Source organism: Triticum dicoccoides, chromosome 6A (genome assembly GCF_002162155.2).
Source record: "Triticum dicoccoides isolate Atlit2015 ecotype Zavitan chromosome 6A, WEW_v2.0, whole genome shotgun sequence".
In the NCBI taxonomy this organism is placed as follows: Eukaryota; Viridiplantae; Streptophyta; class Magnoliopsida; order Poales; family Poaceae; genus Triticum; species Triticum dicoccoides.
The window spans coordinates 368,325,648-368,342,313 of NC_041390.1; the positions used below are offsets into that span (position 1 = coordinate 368,325,648).

A 16,666-nucleotide genomic window follows, 5' to 3' on the forward strand; every position below is an offset into this window, starting at 1 on the left:
TGCCGGGATGGTTTGTGAGCCCCGGCAAGCTCCTTGCCGAAATGGTTTGCAAAGCCTCAGCAAGGCCACCACCCTTGAGGTTGAGAGCTCTGACACCATCGACAATGTCAAGACCAAGATCCAGGGGCGTCTGCTTGGTGGCATGCAGGTCTTTGTGAAGACCAGAAGGCAAAGTTCCCAGCAAGGCTCTTGCCAGAGACGGTTGCAAGGACCCGGCAAGATCCTTGCTGGGGACGTTTGCGGGGCCGCGGCAAGGTTCCGCCGCCCTGCAGCAGCTCCAGCACAGCGACTAGCCTGGCAAGCACCTGCGTGGTGGCATGCAGATCTTCGTGAAGATCCCACCACCGCTCCAGCGCGGCGGCTAGCCAGTCAGCTTGGCATTGCATGCCTCGTCATCCGGGGTACGTGTCAAGACGGGGCGAGGCGGCGACGAATGGGACGGGCTCTGTTTCCGTCCCCAATAAAGTTAGGGGGCACGTAAACAGCGCATTTAATGTGTTTGTCCTAAGACGTCAGTGATAAGCATGTACATTGTAGCTACTTTACACCTTATGTATTCATGTACGCCACTATGGTAGCCCCTTGGTATAAAAGGAGGCCCAAGGCGATGTAGGGAGGGACTTTTGGACTTTCCTACCCATTTTGCATGCGTAGCAGCTAGCCGAAGGTCAAGAACACCTATACACTAAAAGCAGGAGTAGGGTTTTAAGCTTCTTAGCGGCCCGAACCTGGGTAAAAATCCCTCGTGTTGATCGTTAGATCTACTCTTTGCGCACTCCTCTTCCCTGCCAAACCGTAGAAGGGGTCCGCGTGATCCCATAGGTGTCGTTTCCCCGACACACTTGAGGCGAGAGGTCATTGTGTCTCACGTCAATTTTTATACTACATGAAAATTTTCACTTTAGAACATGACATCCTGCATACAAGCATGGCAATTTTATTTACTTTTGCATGGCTGAAAGTGCAACTTATCCTCGGATGATTTTGGTAATTCATAACAACATATATCTCATTAAACTAATATCCATTCAAGATAAATATTTCAAGATGTTCAATGATTGGCATGGCATAAAATAGAGATGTGTACCCCTCAAAATGATAAGGACAAGAATTGACAAAAGCTCAAGACTCTACATTTTTATTTAAGTGATCCAAGATCACATTGAATCCATAGGAACGATAATACTATTAAAAGGGGATGAGGTGTTGCTTAATGATCTTGTTGCTCAAGTGCTTAGTGATATTGCTCCAAAACTCTCAGTCATTTTCTCTATCCAAATATGTCCAAAACCTAATTCGCAACTCGGCCCCATCGATATTTCCCATCCGGAGCCACCAAGTTCATCTTGACATAGCCACAGCCAAAACCCTAGCAATTCGGTCACACCGATATGGATCTCAGTCCCATTGAGATGGCCTTGCCAACTATCTGTTGCTTATTGCAATATTTCGGTCTCATCGAGATGTTGCAATCGGTCCCATCGAGATGGCTTGATTGACTCTCTGTTGCCTTATTGCTTCACTTCGTTCTTACCAAGTTGATGCAATCGGTGCCACCGAGACGAGGTTTGCCCTCAACCCTAGCACATCGGTTTCACCGAATTGTTCACGTCGATCCCACCGAGATTCCTAACGTTCATATTTTTGTACAGATCAGTGCCATCGAGTTTTCTGATTGATGCCACTGAGATGGGTCAAAAGTGTGTAACGGTTGGATTTTGTGTGGAGACTATATATACCCATCCACCCACTCTTCCTCGTAGAGGGGAGCCATCAGAACGTGTCTACACTTCCAACATTTATTTTCTGAGAGAGAACCACCTACTCATGTGTTGAGATCAACAGATACCATTTGAACATTTATTTCTAGCCTTCTCCAAGTTGCTTTTCACTCAAATTCTTCTTCCACCATGGCCAAATATGTGAGAGTTGAGCGTTGGGGAGACTATCATTTGAAGCACAAGAGTAAGGAGTTCATCATCAACACACTGTCTATTATATTTTGGAGAGTGGTGTCTCCTAGATTGGTTAGTTGTCGCTTGGGAGCCTGCGACAGATGTGGTGTTGAAACAAGTTTGTAAGGGCAACTAGATCGCCTACTTCATGAAGAACTACCCGAGTGACGCAAGTTTTTCGCGCGTGATGGCCATGATGAGATAGACAAGGTTGCTTCTTCGTGGACCATTCGTGGGTGAAGCACTTCGTGGACTCGCGCTGTCGTGCAGCCGTTACCCTTCATGAATTAAAGTCTCCATCAACATGGATGTACGATAGCACCACCTATTAAAACCATGCCAAAAATCTTGGTGTCCTCATTGCCTTTGCCTTCTCCAAACCCTTCCCTTTACCTTCACATATGCAATGTTTTACTTTTTGTTGCTATACTCTCATAATTGCATGTGTAGATTGATTGCTGACTTGTCATAATTGCTAAAATCTGCCCATAACTAAAATTAGGAAAAAATATTTTGTCAAGTAGCCTAATTACCGTCGTCAAAAAAATGTTTAACATTTCCGTTAACTAATGAAGCTCCACTGTCCTTCCCGACCCTTATGTGTTTATTAAAAAAATGCTCAAGTCAGTGTAAAGTATAAAATGCACACCCTAGCAGCTAAGAAGTCAACCACAATAGAACATGTCGCCTGCACGTTTGCATCAACGTCATCAGAAGCTTATTTAGCAACAACATCCTCCAGACAGCAACCAGAGGAAAAAGCCCTTCTTGCATATTCTATTAGTGCTTGATTGCCCAGGTGTTATAAGCTATCCTGTAACATGTACTTGAGCTTGGTTTGAAATGAATTTGGCGCCTTGTGCGCCTCTCCCTTGTTCAAAAAAAAAGACAGCAACCAGAGGAAAAACATTCGGAGGGCTAACATAGCACATGCATTAATGGCGACCAAATCACCACTAACCGAAAGATCAGTACCAGCATGTATCACCACGCTAATGGGAAGATCAGGACGCTTCAGTTGCAGTAACATAGAGAAAAACATCGATTTCTAAGACCACAAGCACTAGTGACAAGCAATGCTCAAGCTTGCTTCATCTGATTTGTGTTAAAATTCGGAAGCCAATGCAGAAATCCTACAAAAGATAAGCTTAACTGACGACCTCTATATTTTTGGTGGTAACTGGACTGACTACTTTTTTCTTCCTAATAAAGGATTAAACCCTCGAATCTATATGGTTGGTCAGGTTAGTGAATCGTTAACCACATCTGAGGATTACTGCCGCGATCTCATCTCAGTGGGACCAAAGCAGGTTGCTTTTACAGGCCATAGCCACCTCTCGGGGGCACAGGAGCAGGACTGCCGTTTAAGCTCAGCTTTGACATGTCAACTGTCTGCCAATTGATTGCTGATGGGTCTGCTCCAATTGAGCCCGGCTCAAAGCAAGAAGTGACACTCCTGCTCCTGCGGTGACGCACAGAGATCTGCTTCAACCTCTCAGTTTCCTTCTTCAAGAAATGTGTTTGACCTGCAAAAATGCATCATAAGCTTTCAAAGTGAGATTGCATATGAATCATCACAAAATAAAATCCCTAGCACTTACTTCAAAGATGTTAACTGAGGTGTATACAGTTGACTATGTACCGTGCACTCCCGCACTCAGAGATTCCAGTGGATAATAATAAACTAATATGGAAATAAAAAATGCCACTAAAAGTTAAGATTTTCATGTGGTATCTTCGAAGAGGAGTTGTGAACTAAAGACAATTTTGCTCGATGCAACTTGCAAGGAAGCAAGTGTAGCTTCTGTACTCATGATGAGACAATCAAACACCTCTTCTTTCAATGCAAGTTTGCACGTTCAACATAATCTGACATCCAAATAGCATCCAATTTGTATCCGCCGACAAGTGTTGCCAATATCTATTGTCATTGGCTTGATAAAGGGCAACCTGGTGCATGTAGCTCCCGCTTGCGCAGGGTCCAGGGAAGGGTCCGACCACTTTGGGTCTATAGTACGCAGCCTTTCCCTACATTTCTGTCATTGGCTTGATGGAATACCAAATACATTTAGTACGCTAATTTGGGTGAGAGCGTTAGCCTTACTATGGCCGCTTTGGCTATGTAGAAATGATTGTGTCTTTAATGGCAAAATCTCTTCTCCTATGCAGGTTATTTACCGTTGTATGCACTGGCTTTGTATGTGGTCTACGCTGCACCGAACGGAGTACTAATCGCTATTCAAGGCGGTGTGTATGCGGTTGGAGAGGGTGGCCAGGGAGATTTTCACCCAACATGGGTGGCAGCATAATCTCCGGATCGGTCCACCTTCTCCATCGACATAGGCATAGTTTTGGTCTCATATGACTTTACTGTTGCCAACTTGTCATTTTTATTTACTTTGCCAGACTTTTGTGTAGTGGCTGTGTGCATCTTAGCTATGCACAGGCCGGGGTTAGCTCATTATGATTTGTACCCGCTTGATAATAAAAGCGCCATTTGTCAAAAAAAGGACTTCAACCGATTATCAAAATCAGAAACCATATCAAGTACAAACTGATCGACGATGCAAATTTGCTTTGGCTTCAGGATAAATTTAATATTAAAAGAATAGCCCTGGCACTGAATGTGATTCTCAATTTAGTTTAATTTGGTTCATCATTTCAAAGCTGACCCGATCCATGTTAGGAGAAAATTAGAAAAAGAAAATGAGAGCAAATATAGAAACAGATTAAAAGTTACTGTTTGCAGGCTGCAAGAAAATTTTAGCTCGCTTTCTCCCTATAATAAGAAGATTTCAAAGGGTGGCACAATCCCTCTATGCTACTTGCACAATGTTCTCTTTTTTTCTTATTCTTTTTCACATTAACATCAGGCCCGAATAGAAATTTGATTATATTACACTTGGTTAACGATTTGTTCTTGTCAATGGGTACGGATCTCAACATGAGCACTGCAAATCAACCGCAAACAGACGGTCAGACCGAACGGGTGAACCAGTGTCTGGAGATCTATCTGCAATGTTTTATGCACTCATGTCCGAAGAAGTGGTCTAAATGGCTTTCTTCAGCTGAATACTGGTATAAACATCGGATCATGCATATATGGCAGTCAGTCCATTCAAGGCTTTGTATGGTTATACACCACGGGAGTGGGGGGTGATGCCATGCACAACAGTGGTGTGATGTCATTGTCTGCGGTAGGCATGACAGCGTCTTGAGTTGGATAACATAATATGTGTAGGCATCTTCGTGTGAGTGTGAGCTGTGTAAGATGCGTGTGGCGATCTCAAATCCCAGGTCATAACATCTCCTCTCCTCTCCGCTCCACTCTCTCCGATCTCAAATCCCAGGTCATCTCATCTCATCCCATCTCCGCTCCCTCCCTCCCTCCCTCCCTCCCTCGGCACTGGATCAAGTTCAGGAACAGATCATGGTGATGAATCAACGGTTGGAGGAGCATGCGCTGTCATCCAAAGCCCAGCAGGAGCAGGTGCAGCAGATCCAAGCGAAGTTGGATCTCTCGTTGCTCTCGCTTGGCCAGGTGCAGCAAGATCACGGCCAAGTGATGAGTCAATTGTAGTCGTCGCGGTCGCAGTTGATCAAGGTCCCAGATCAGAGTGCGTCGAGCATTGGGGTTGCCAACTCCTACCCAGCGAGCGCCTGCTTTTCCATTGGGACCATCAGTGGCTCCGCCGCCACCAGCAGTACCACCACCGGGTAAGGTCCTTCACGTGCCCCCAACACCCATAACTGTGGATCTAGCAGAGGGGTGAGAGGGAGCGGGGCGGCGTTCCTGGTTACCCAAAATGGAGTTTCACCGTTTTGATGGTGCTTATGCAAGGGTCTGGGTTGATACTTGCAACACTTCATGATGTATCAAATTCCAGCTGGGTTTTGAGTGGTGATGGCAACCCTGTACATGACTGACAATGCTTTCCACTGGTATCAGTCGCACAAGCAATCCACTGGGTGGCATGATTGGGATAAATTTGTCCAGGATGTATTGCAAGAGTTCAATATGAATGTACACAGGGACAAACTCCGTGAATTGCATCAGTTAAAGCAGACGTCATCAGTGGCAGAGTATAAACACTTGTTTGATCAGTTGGTGTATCATATCGAGCTATATGACCCTGCTGTAGGAGGCCTGATGTTGGCTAACCAATTTACCATGGGACTCAAGAGGAGCTCATCGGCCATGTGGAAACACAGCAACCATTGACAGTTGCTCAAGCAGCCACTTATGCTATGATTCAGGAAGGGGTGCTGGAACGAGCTAAGTTTCAGAGTAAACAGAGTTCTCGGAAACATACAGCAAGTGGTTTCAAGCAGGATTACAGAGCTAAATATGGGCCAGGAGATTTATGGAAGACCCAACAGTTGAAGGAGTATTGTAGAGCTAATGGATTGTGTTTAAATGTGGAGAAAAATATTCTCCAACGCATCAGTGTGCTGTTCAAGCTCAGTTGAAAGCACTGGAAGTCACTACAGCTGATACCCTTTTGTCGGATGACCTATTGTCAGCAGTGGCAGCCATGGAAGGCCAAACACCCAGAGGCCCATTTTGTTTCTCTTCATGCTCTGTCTGGCTCTGAAGACTCCAAATGTAGTATCAAGTTAAGAGCCTTGGTAGGTGATCAAGTGTTTCTTCTATTGGTGGATTTAGGTAGTTCACAGTGTCCTGAATAATGCCATGGTGGACAAGTCTCCCCACTTAATGCTAAAGTAGCAAATGGAGAAATCCTGACATGTTCCTCAGTAGTCAAAGAATTCGGTGGATGCAGGGCCATAATTACACACACCCTATGAAAGTATTGGACCTGGGAGGCTATGATGGAGTTTTAGGCATGGACTGGTTATCTCTTTTCAGTACTATGCAATGTGATTGGAAACAAAAATGGATAGAAATTGTTCGTGAGGGAGAGACAGTTAAGCTACAAGGAGTGTTACCAGCCAGCATTGATAACATTAAGGAAGTCTCCATTGAGAAAGTGTACAGGTGGCACAAAGGCAAATGAGTTGTGGGCAACAGTTCTGTTGGACTCCTCTGACAAACTCAAACCTTCTCAGAGATACAAGTAATTCAAGCACTGTTGGACAAATTTTCAGGAGTTTTCCAAGCACCTTCTGCCCTCCCGCCTCACAGAAAGCTTTGAATCATGCTGTTTGCTTACTGCCAAGTACACCTCCTGTTAACTCCAGGCCATACAGGTACTCCCCACATCAGAAAGATGAAATAGAAAAACAAGTTGCTGATATGATCCAGGCTGCTACAGTGATTCCCAGAGAGTCCTTTTGCTTCTCGAGTTCTACTAGTGAAGAAAAAATATGGTAGCTGGAGATTGTGTGTGGACTACAGGAAACTTAATATGGTCACAATCAAAATATAAGTTTCCTCTACCTGTGGTTGATGAATTACTGGATGAACTAGTTGGTGCTAATTACTTTTCCAAGCTAGATTTGCGCAGTGGTTATGTTCAGATCCACATGCTTCCTAAAGATGAGATGAAAACTGCTTTTAAGACTCATCATGGCCATTTCCAGTTTAGGGTTATGCCATTTGGGCTCACTAATTCCGCTGCCACTTTCCAGTGTTTGATGAACTTCATATTTGCTAAATACATGATAAAAGTTGGTGCTTGTTTTTATGGATGACATCCTGGTATACAGTCCAACCTTGGAAACTCATTTGCAGCATCTGGAAGTAGTGTCTGAAACCTTGCAGCACAGTCGGTTGTTTGCCAAGCTGTCCAAGTGCATCTTTGCAACCAACCAGTTGGAATACTTGGGGCATATTATTCCTGACAGAGGTGTTTCTACTGATCCTGATAAAACTGAAGCTATGAAAATGTGGCCAGTCACAACTTCAGCCACTGAATTAAGGGGTTTTCTGGGCTTAACAGGCTATTACAGAAAGTTTGTTAAGAACTATGGGGTGTTAGCCAAGCCCCTTACTCAGCTACTGCAGAAAGATAAACAATTTGTTTGGACTTCTATGACTTGAGAGGCCTTTGAGACATTAAAACAAGCCATGTGCACTACACCAGTGTTAGCACTGCCTGACTTCTCTAAGCAATTCTCTATTGAAACTGATGCTTGCCAATCTGGAGTGGGGGCAGTGCTTTCTCAAGGACACCCTATTGCACTTTATAGCAAAGCCTTGGGAGCCATTAATCAGAAGTTACCTATATATGAAAAGGAGTTCTTGGCCATCATTGTGGCTATTGACAAATGGAGATCCTTTACTGAGAAGTCCTTTTGTGATTAAAACAGATCACAGAAGTTTGTGCCATTTGGCTGACAAATCCTTGGTGTCTGAACTTCAAAAGAAAGCAATGACTAAAATGATTGGGCTTCAATACCAATTCCAGTACAACGAGGAATGTATGAGAAACTGAGTGCACAATAATGGGTAACTGAATAGGATATCCTAAATTTTGTAAAGTGCAGCTGCGCTTTTTAGACTTAGCGGGTGCACACCCATACGCACCGTCCGATGAAATCAACTATGCACTTTAGATAATGTAAGGCTACTCACAAGTCGTGGTAGAAAATTTGAGGGTAACACTAGGCTACTTGGCAGTCATGGTAGCGAACTTACAAGAGCACTAGGCCAACTGACATCATAAAAACGAACTGAATTGGTTCGCATAGCACTGAAGTTGGTCCCTATAGCACTGAAGTTGCTCGGAGAAAAAGTTCGTCGAAACATACCAACACAAGATCTAGTTTCGAAGAGATCGCTGTGAGGACTCCAGTGGTGAAAACAGATATCAATTCCAATGCTCAGACTCCAGTAAGCAAAAAAGGGAATATAATTAAATGTGCCGACCAGTTTGGCTGATGAGATGAGAACGTGGCTTGGGAAGATGAGGGAATCTTTGACAAGGGGACCACGTGAGGCACACGGGAATATAGTTTCCTTTTCCAGATGCAGGAGCTGGCATAGGTATAAAAAACATTCATTTTCCGGTGTGTTCCACGGATATCTAGCCAGAAATGTTTGCTGGCTAGACGTGTCCATAGGATATACAGCCTATATCGAATCATCATCTATTAGCTCCATTAAATAGCTGGCCAGTCTTATGATCATAAGTTCATGTTGGATTAACTATAAATGTAAACGACATGCATAACCTAAATCAAGGTCAATTTTCTCATAAACAATGCCAGCTATAACTTGCTAAAGAGCAAACAGACCCAGACATACCATCCTTCATTAGTTTTGCCTGCTGAAGACTAGCAATCTGTCTCCTCAGTTGCTTGTTTTCTATTGATAGAGCATTGCGAAGCTGGAAATGAGATGCTACTCTTACAGCCAAATCAGCTCCCATGATCTAAAAAAGCAAAAGCCAAACTTATTGTCATAAAGAAAGAACTATTATTAACATTCTCCGTAAATATATAACATGCAGTGTCACAAACTTACCTGAAGAGAGTCAACAGTTCTTTCAAGATCAGCAATGTATTGAAGTTTCCGGACCCTAGATCTTTGGCCTGATCGCCTGCAGAAATGTGTGTTACGGTATGGTGTTTTTTTTTCTTCTCAACGTAAAGAAAATAATATACCAATACAAACTAAAGAATGAACCCCTATCTCATCTTGCATTGATAGCTTAGTAGTTTTCTGTGGCCATTGGCCATGTAAATCCCTTGATGTACATATTCACCCCTTATTTTCAAATATAGTGTGACTGTGTGAATGTTCCCTGCTGTCTTCAGGTAAAAGAAAACACTTCCATGTATGGAATATAAAACAGACGCATATGAATAGATATTATAAATTCCAAATGGGCAATTTCACCATGCGAAGACATCAAACTCCTTGTAGCGTTATTTTAAGCCGAAACTGTGGGGACGCCCCAACATTAAAATTATATTAAAAAAGGAGAGAGATGTACAAGGAAGGGGGAGTGTTGAATATAAAGAAAGAGTGGTACAAAGACTTAGCCAAGGCTGTCTAGCCAAGAAATAAGAGCAGGTATGCAACTGTCCTTCATTCCATAAGAAAGAAGGAAAAGGCCCTTTTTGGAAGGACAAGGAGCCTAGACTAGGTCTAATATTGTCAGACCATTTCAGATTTCTCTGTTTCCAGATGTTACAGGCAGCCACAGCAAAGGCTTCCATGAAGAAAGGCTTATCAAAAGAGGCTTTGGCAGATGAAATCAGGTTCTCCATGCCAGCATCACATTGGGGGGAGAGGTTAAGGGTTCTCTAACAAGCCTTGCTTAAATCTATAATTCCAGAAGAGATGGTCCCCATACTCAGGGAGCCCTTCAGCGCAAAGGATAAAATTGACACCATCGCCAAGGTGAAAATTTCTACTCTGAAGCATATCATTGGTGTTGATAATAAATTGATCTCCCCAAAAAACATGGGACGCACGCCCTTAGCCGATCCTCAATTCCTCGTGCACGTCATGTCCTACGGCCAACACAACCTGGACTGCTAGTTGACCAATTACAACTTGGTCATCATGTTTATATGTTATGTAGACCTTTACAAGGAAAAATACTACTCTTTTGCTAGGTAGATAATTAAAGGACTCACGTAGCACTACTAAAGAGAAAGAGGCCCAATTAAATAAATATGGAAACTACCTTAGAAAATCCCATCAAAGCCTTTAGTCCCAAACAAGTTGGGGTAGGCCAGAGGTGAAACTCATAAAGATCTCGCGGCCAACTCATGGCTCTGGCACATGGATAGCAAGCTTCCACGCACCCCTGTCCATAGCTAGTTCTTTGGTGATACTCCAATCCTTCAGGTCTCTCTTAACGGACTCCTCCCATGTCACATTCGGTCTACCACGACCTCTCTTGACATTCTCCGCAAGCTTTAGCTGTCCCCTATGCACTGGAGCTTCTGGAGGCCTGCGCTGAATATGCCCAAACCATCTCAGACGATGTTGGACAAGCTTCTCTTCAATTGGCGCTACCCCAACTCTGTCTCGTATATCATCATTCCAGACTCTATCCTTCCTCGTGTGGCCACACATCCATCTCGACATACGCATCTCCGCCACGCTTAACTGCTGAACATGTCGCCTTTTAGACGGCCAACACTCAGCGCCATACAACATTGCAAGTCGAACCACTGTCCGGTAGAACTTGCCTTTTAGCTTTTGTGGCACTCTCCTATCATAGAGAATGCCAGAAGATTGGCGCCACTTCATCCATCCGGCTTTGATTCGATGGTTCACATCTTCATCAATACCCCCATCCTCCTTCAGCATTGACCCCAAATATCGAAAGGTGTCCTTCTGAGGCACCACCTGCCCATCAAGGCTAACCTCCTCCTCCTCACACCTAGTAGTACTGAAACTGCACATCATGTGCTCGGTTTTAGTTCTACTAAGCCTAAACCCTTTCGATTCCAAGGTTTGTCTCCATAACTCTAACTTCCTACATACCCCCGTCCGACTATCGTCAACTAGCACCACATGAGGAACAAGAAGGAAAAGAAAAGGAAAATTAGAAGTCAAATCCATTTTACTACTTCTAGATACTTCTACTCCTGTCTAGTATTGCTTGTTTTCCTAGCATTAGCCACTGTTTTCTAGAGACTTCTAGCTATGGCTAGAATGCCAGACCTTAAGTAATGTTTTCTGGAGTGTCCTAGGTATAAGTAGAAGTTGAGGTGTGAAGGCTTTCCAAAGCCTATAAATAGAGGACCTCACCTCTAGTTTGTAACCAGAGTATGTACACCAGTACCTATAAATAGAACTTGTTGTTCTTATCTAATATCTCAGACTAGATCTTGTGCTCCAGGAGTTTTGGATTAAACTCCTGCTACCATATTGGCCTATAATTGCCTCTAGACCGATATGTAGCACAACACGGTGAAGTAGTTCCTTCAACACTAGTGTTGTACACTTTGTAGCAGCAAGGTGAGTTGTTCCTCCACAACCCTATGCTGCTTCAGAGCCCAAGATAACTGAGTGAAAGAGAGCTGCTTATAGTATTAAAAACGCAAAAGGGAAATATACTAAAATGCACAATGTTTACATGATTGACTTGTCACATTAGAGGCAACACCATGAATGTCAGATGAAGTTACTTACTTTTCAAAAGATGTATAGCACAAGAAAATAGTGACCAAGAAAAAAAAAGTGTGCTCACAAATATATGATATATGGATATACAAATAGAATAGACATGCATCAAAGATTTTCTGTAATATTGTTTTGAATTGCTTGATCCTGATATTAATAGAGAATGTGACAACATGAACAGAAGGACATTACTACTATTTGTATCTACATCTGACACTGACAGTTATCAGTCTTGAATTAGCAGAGGTAGCTCTAATCACTAAAGGAAGTACTAATCAAATTTTCATCCCCTGAAATAAGTCTGCAGTTTATACAAATAGATAAAGAATTCTGCAGCTATTTATTGACGCGAGACTTCAACAACCCAAGGTCAAGTATTACAAGCACAGGAACCTGTTGCTACCACTGTAGTCATGGAATAGGTACAGTAGTGAATTTTAAATACACAGAATAGATCCAAACTTGGAACGACTTGTGCTAACAAGATCAGATAAAACTAAATTATATCTGAGGGCTGGGTACTTACGGAGACAGGGCTCAGAATTTTCAGTGTTGCACAGTAAGATGTACGACATATATTTATTTTCAGTGTTGCACAGTAAGATGTACGACATACATTTTGGATTAACATTTAATTTTGTACTGTAACTTATGTGTTATCAGGCAGGCTATTTTCCATCCTGATTAGTTATATAGCTAAGAGTGCAAAGTCTACCTTTCACTTCCTTGAAATACTTTCCAGCATTCTCACTGCAAATACAACTAATATTTTTGTAGTTGTACGATCATATCCTGTAAGAACTTGGACCTTTGAAAACATTAGAAGGTGCTCCAGTAGAGATTTCAGGGACAGAAGTGTACCTTTTAAATGACTTGTCTTGATTTAGATGGTTTACATCATCGCATGCATCTCCTTTTGCATTGGCCACATTGCCATGCAGACTGGTTGACGGGTCAATGGTCAGGTACTGCAAGGGGTTGCTAGGGACATTCTCCAGGACAGCATTTACAATGGAACTCTCTGAACTGGTCAGCCTACACTTCTGTCTTGGTGAATTTGGACCATACACACAGCTAACTTCAACCCCCAAATCACTTTCACCCCTTACAGCAGCATCCAACGAGTCCCCGGTCTCACCTGCTGGTTGCAGATCCGCCTCCTCAATCGGAAAAATTGGGCTCTGAATTGTCCTCAGCGCATCCAAGATAGCATCAGAGTCGCTACAAGCTCTCCTAAGAAGTGGAAGGTTTGGCATTTTCCCAGAATCTGCAAGGAGATCATCTAGCCAACACGGTGGTTCACCAAAGAAAGGATCCTCTGATGGAAACCTGCAGCTCTGTGTGAACAAGCTGTCATCTCTTCCTGTGATTTGAGGACCCAGAGGCGGGCAGCGGGGAGGAAGATGTGGCGACCGAGACATGATGAGAAATACAAGCTGGTGATACTGTTCTCCGTTTCGTTCTGCTATCTAACTACAGCCCATCCAGCAGACACTTCTCCGTTCTGTGCATTAGCGAAACCAGCAATGGATGAGCACATGAAACATATGAGAAGGAACACAGAAAACATGCACGAAATCAAGGCGCCCTCGTAAGCTAAATTACGACATGCACTTTTCCCCGTTACAGAAAAATTATCCATCATGTACTCATATAACTGAACAAAGGGAAACTCAAGACAAGCATGAACAAGAATTGGCCGAAATTAAGTTTTTGATGCTACATTCAGTTTCTCCATCAAAAAACGACCAAAATGAAATTTAATCTTCAAAAGCACAGGCCTATGGTGCTCGACTGAAACGAATGCATCCAGAAGGGGGTGGGGAATAATCTAGGAAACAAAATCGGATTCTGCAAGGCGAACATCAACGTTCCAAGAGGGGAGCGGGGATTCAGCTCGACACCCGAACCCTACGCGCTGGGGAAACGAGTTACTGCTATAGAACCGGCGCCGTTCTACACGATGCACACCCAAACTTTCTGGAGGTCCGTGGGGTTTAACTACTGCTCATACCTCAGAAGACAGTGGTTAATCGCGGACGGGCAGCGACGCGCTGAGGTAGAACGGGAACGACTATGGCGGCGGTACTGACACTAAGCGCACGGTGGAAGCCCTAGGGCTCGGAGATACTTTAGAGGCGCATTGGTTGGGATTTGGGGGGCGAAGATGAAGGAAGGCGGAAAGAGAGAGAGAGGAGACGGTCTAAAAATATATATTTTCTATTCTAATATATAAAAAGTCGGATATTCTCCTTGACTCGCGAGAGGTTGCTTGGTTCTAGAACTAGTATTACCACATTTTGTCATATATTTTTGTCAAACTTGCTTAAGGTTAGTTCATCAAAATGAGAGTCACAAGTTGGCAAGACTAAGGGAATCTTGCCATATTTTTTATGTCTATGTTATGTGGGGCCCAAGTGTGGTTTGCTTAAGGTATGGCTTGAACCAAACACTCATCTAAGTTGGTCAAACTTGCCTAACCTTAGGTGTGGCAATCTTTGACAAATCTAGACCATCCAGATTGATGAAAGCAAAGAGTATTCCACCTTGTGTTCTTTGTTATAACTCACTAGATGATCGTATTGTGTTCGATTATTATATTTATAAAATATAGTAAATAGCATCATAGAATGGAAATTCTCATTCATGTTTGCAGGCTGAGGTGGAACTTCTTTCATACATGTTGCATGATGAGATGATACGCTTGCACGTTGAGAGAAATATATTAGTTAGACTGCCTATTACTCTTGTAAAGAATGCTGGAGTATCCGCCTCATGGGGCATCGGCGCGCGAGGATGCCCTGCGTGTCGTCCGTTCCACGTGCACCTTTCTATCTGATCTTCACGGGCGCTCGGCACCCGGTCGACATTATGACTCCCAACCAACAAACTACACCATCTACATATTCCTGCAACACTTTGTTGGTGTTGTGGCTCTCGGCGGACTCCTTTGCTATGGGAGTAGACACGTCCTCGTATCCAAGATTCTTCCGTACATGTCACAGCTTGTGCAGGCGTCGTTGGTCGGACTCTATATTTACAAATTGCTTTCACATCCAGAAGTATGAGACGAAGGGAGCACCGAGCTCTCTCAGAGTTTAGCGACTCTCGGTCGTCGGATCTGTTTCCTGATGTGTTTTCGGTCGTCGGATCGAGCTCCCGGATCACCTCGCCGTCGGATCGAGTGATCGCCCCTTAGCAATGATTAGTCCCACTCCCTGGCTAAAGATCTCGTGTCACGCGAGTAATTCTCCGAGCCCGCTGAGGGCATTTCCGACATTTCGCCTGGGTGGGAAAATATCCAATACCAGCAGGGGGGACAGTGTGCGTCGGTCTCGAACCCTAGTCGTTGCCCAATCCCCGCGGGCCTCTCTCCTCCACTCCCCATCGCGCCCTTCCTCTCCACTCCCGCAACCGACGGCGAGCTCTCGCCCCCTCCCTCTTCGCCGAGCTTTCCACCGCCACTACTCTACCCTCTCCATCGCCGGGAGGAGTGTGCAGTCCGCCGGTCGCGTCGCTTCTCCGCAGCCACCACCACCCCTCTCCTTCCAAGCCCGTGGAGATGACGGCGCGGACGGTCGGGGTGGTCGGGTGTTGCGCTGCCCGACGGGCCGGCGGCTGCGTCGACCTGTGGCTAACGCCCGTGTCCGTCATTCGCGGGGCCAGGTCGCCAGACACGGCTCTCTTGTCCCTTCCTCTCTAATCACCTTCGCCGCCACCTCATAGTTCTACCCTGTGGCGAACCCTAGCCGCTGCAGGTCCGCGGTGTGGCTGCTTGATGGCCATCAGCGTTGCTGGCCAGGCTCCACCTCCGCCTCCTTCCACCCCCTTCCACACCTGGATGTGCCACATGGGGGAGCTCGCGGACCTCAATGACGGCGACCTAGAAGGCTCCCTCCCGACGTGCTATAGGACCTAGACGGCCAAGGTGCACCCTCTTCCTTCCTTCCCCATCCTGCAAGTCCATAATTTGCAGCAATGTCAATGCTAGCTACTCTCCTCTCATGTGTCGCTGCTTCCTTGGGTAGATCCAACCTGTTTCGCACCCGACCACGGGAAGGGGAATGAGATAGAGGGAGCGTACGGCAGGGTGGACAAGGAGCTGGATTTCAGGCGGCATGTTCCAGTATGGGGTGCTTGTTTGATAGGGTGTCAAAAGTTGAATTTTACTTCTTCGGGTCTCTGCATTTTTTAGGAGCTCCAGAATGTTGATTACCTTATGGGCATGAACTGGTAGTTTGAATATTTTGTTGACCATTCGTGCTTGATGCTTGTGTACCTTTCATAGGCAAGGAGCTGCATCAGAGCAATGAAGGTTGTTGGAGTGGTTGAGGCTTCATGTGACGCTATATTTCAGGTTGTGATGAGCATGGACACCACCCACTTTGGGTACATTTTTTGTTGTTTTGACAAATGAACTCATTGATTGTGTGCTCCTACTCTTTTTCTCTTGTTATTTAAGGTGGTACTGGAGCTTCCACTATGGTAGCCTGGTGGAGGAGATCGCCGACCACGCCACAATATTGTATATAGGCTACAACCGGATTGGTTTTCAGAGCGTTTTTTTATAAAGGGCGATTTTATTATCTCAAATGTAGCATCAAGCGGATACAAAACATTATGAGTAACACCCGGCCTCTGCTTAACTAGGATGCACACA

At 44.6% G+C, this 16,666-nt stretch overlaps 1 protein-coding gene across 1 annotated transcript; it reads right to left on the minus strand.

The window, feature by feature from the left end:
- Positions 1-2,864: 2,864 nt before the first annotated feature.
- Positions 2,865-14,197, minus strand: LOC119316932. Its single transcript, XM_037591321.1, has 5 exons — positions 14,021-14,197; positions 12,868-13,510; positions 9,385-9,460; positions 9,166-9,292; positions 2,865-3,481 (listed from the first exon to the last, which is right to left on the minus strand). The coding sequence occupies exons 2-5, from the start codon at positions 13,425-13,427 to the stop codon at positions 3,273-3,275; spliced, it is 972 nt and encodes a 323-aa protein (XP_037447218.1). The 5' UTR covers positions 13,428-13,510; positions 14,021-14,197; the 3' UTR covers positions 2,865-3,272.
- Between the last annotated feature and the right edge of the window lie 2,469 nt (positions 14,198-16,666).